At 34.7% G+C, this 3,015-nt stretch overlaps 1 protein-coding gene across 1 annotated transcript in view; it reads right to left on the reverse strand.

Moving 5' to 3' along the window:
• The window catches only part of LOC106873747 (RNA polymerase-associated protein LEO1), a 43,752-nt gene that overhangs the window by 9,704 nt on the left and 31,033 nt on the right, over positions 1-3,015 (reverse strand). The window contains exon 7 of the mRNA XM_014921244.2: positions 1,682-1,766. Coding sequence (XP_014776730.1) covers positions 1,682-1,766 — 85 coding nt within the window. The remainder of the gene's footprint in view (positions 1-1,681; positions 1,767-3,015) is intronic.

The raw sequence follows: 3,015 nt of genomic DNA on the forward strand, positions 1-3,015 counted from the left end.
ACACACACACACAAGTAGAACAGTCATGGTTGGAATGCCTTTGATCACAGGTTTGACAAAGTCCCTTAACCCTTAAACTATGAAAATATATTTCATGATTATTCCAAAAATGATGTTAAATATCTACCAAAAAATAGAACTGGTATTTTCTGCAAGTCACATAGCTTCAATAAACTTGCCAAATCTTAAGAGAAAATAGTTTCAAACACAACATTTTTCAATAAAAGGTATATAAAACTGCTTTCTGCAGCCAAGGGTTACGAAATTTCGAGTGAATAGATCTGATTTTCACAGTAAAAGGAATAACTATATTATAATGGTGACTGATATAATATAGTAACATCAGACTTTAGTGATTATCCTAGATTCTATCACTATATGTGTGTGTGTGTGTGAGAGAGAGAGAAAGAAAATTCCATTCCCATAAACTGAAGATACAGCTGCTTCATCCATTCTGAATAATTAAAAACATTATGGTATTGAAAATAATATGTAGTTGAATTGACGGATGACAATATTAAATAATTGCTTTACATTTACCGGATGTATTACAGTAGCTTAGAATGAGGTGGACAATCTGCTGGAATGCTATGACTCACATCAAGGTAGAAATGTGAAGGAGAGGCAATAATGTCTGGGATGGGTGACATTTCAGCAATAGAACTTTGCATTTGGTATCAATAGAAAGCAATACGGTTGTATGATGCCTGTTTCAACAGCACTGAGAGATATGGAAGTAGTATAACAGGCAAAAAACTGAAGATGTGTTACAGAAATTGGAGAGGAATGAAGTATGAATGATTTCACTGATCAACTGACTATAAGGTTAGTGGAAAGTATAAGAGAATAATGGTTGTATTGAGCTGTTGTTTATTCAGGACAGATGGAATAACAACCTGCTTGAGACTGTTCCTTGTTCTACAATACAAACTTACAGTTTAAAGGTGGTTTAAATTAAAACCATCCATCAGAATTTCATGTTAACTTAGGTTCTAAACACCAGCTTAATATTCCTTTCTACTATAGACACATAGCTTGAAATTTTGAGGGGAGGGTGCATGTTGATTACATCAACCCCCAGTACTTGACTGGTACTTATTTCATTGATTCCAAAAAGACGAAAGGCAAAGCTGACCTCAGTGGAATTTGAACTCAGAACAAAAATATGAATGAAATACTTCGAAGTATTTTTTGCCCAGCGTGCTTATGATTCTGCCAGCAGTTATTTTATTAAATTCATCATCATTTAATAAAAAAAAAAATTAATTGAAATAAAGGTGGAGTTTTTCAACAGAAAGATGGTAACAAAAGGGTTAGTCATAGGTTTGTTTCACCAGGCCTGACATGGGGGGGGGGCGGGCTAAGCAATAAGAACAACACCACTGCTTGCTCACTGCCATCATCATCATCATCATCGTTTTCAGGATACAAGAACAAACTCATCAAAGAAGGAAGATCTACACAGCTATTAAACAGGTTAGAAATAGTAGCTAAATCCCCATTAAATCATCAGATCATATACTATCATCTTACAAAATAAACAAATAAATTGCAGTCTGTTGGAAGGTGGGATGGCTATGACTTGTATGTGTCTGATCATAGGTCTGTTTGCTTGCTCATGGTTGTCCTAGGGTTAAACAACAACAAAATAACTGTACAATTTTATTAGAAAAATGTTTACCTTTAATTTCAACCTGGCTCTACCTTCTTCATCTATCACTTCATCTTCATCTATTTCATCTTCATAAGTCAAGGCATCAAAAGGTCTAGAGATTAAATAATAAATAAATACACAAATTTTAATACAGGTGCATGAATATATTATACAAACACTCACACACATATATAAACACATATTTATATAAGTATATCATTATCACCATCTTACATTTGCCTTCATACTAGTGTGTGTGTGTGTGTGTGAGATGACAGGATCTGACAAGATGGAAGACTGCATTGTATTATACCTCAATAAAATTATGTATGTATGTGTGTATTTGTATTCATATAATTATATAGATATACTCATGCATACACTATTTCATTTCTACTCTAGGTGTTTCGCATGCTTCTAGTGCAGCATCTGCATCTTGCATTCATGCACACCAATGCAGCCAAAATGTTCCAATTAATACTTTACTCTGATGCTGGAAACCTACTATTGTTAGATGGAGCTGGAGGCCTTGTTTCCCATCACAAGGTGGGTAATGGCAGATGGAATTTAAACTGCCAGTAAACAGAAATGGCAATGCATCTCATCTATAAAGCCTTGCTAATCTATAAATTCTACCACTCTGGACTGGGCACTTTATTAATCCAAAAAGGGGCAAAAGGACAAAGAACCAGTGCAAATAGTGTAAGGCATTCTATCCAATGGTTAGGCTTAAGGATGTTAGTAAATAATTAAAAAGGTTAATCACAAATAACCAACTGGGAAAGTAAATGTGATGATGATGATGAAACTAAACTGTGTGTGTGAGAGAGAACACGAAGGAGAGTGTGTGTGTGTGTGTGAGAGAGAGAGAACATGAATGAGAAAGAAGAGGCACGACAGAAAGAGTGAGCATGAGAGTGTGAAAGAGAGAACATGATGGAGAGAGAGTGGGCATGAAAGAGAAAGAGACAGAGCATGAGAGAGAGAGACAGAGACAGAAATTACCTCCATCTTTTGCTCTTTCCAAATTATACACATAAGGTAAGCTCTAGACATTTGTTAAATAGTAACACTTATTAGAATTGTTTACACATTTTTTTATACATTTTTCCGTATTTTTTTTTTCTTTTGCTTAGTTGCAATTATGCAAATGCAGAATTGGACGGTTTCGGAAATGGAATTGTTTGAGAAGAACACTTTTCCTTTTTTTTTAAGTTAATTATTTCTACATAACATTATTGAACAGAGAAATTCACTCAACATTTGTAAATGGAGGGGGAGGGAGGGACAGAGAATAAAGAGAGAAAGTTAGAGAGAGATAGCTACAAATGTGTGTGTGTGTGTGTGATAAAGTTGGTATG

Source organism: Octopus bimaculoides, chromosome 23 (assembly GCF_001194135.2).
Source record: "Octopus bimaculoides isolate UCB-OBI-ISO-001 chromosome 23, ASM119413v2, whole genome shotgun sequence".
NCBI classification, from domain to species: Eukaryota; Metazoa; Mollusca; class Cephalopoda; order Octopoda; family Octopodidae; genus Octopus; species Octopus bimaculoides.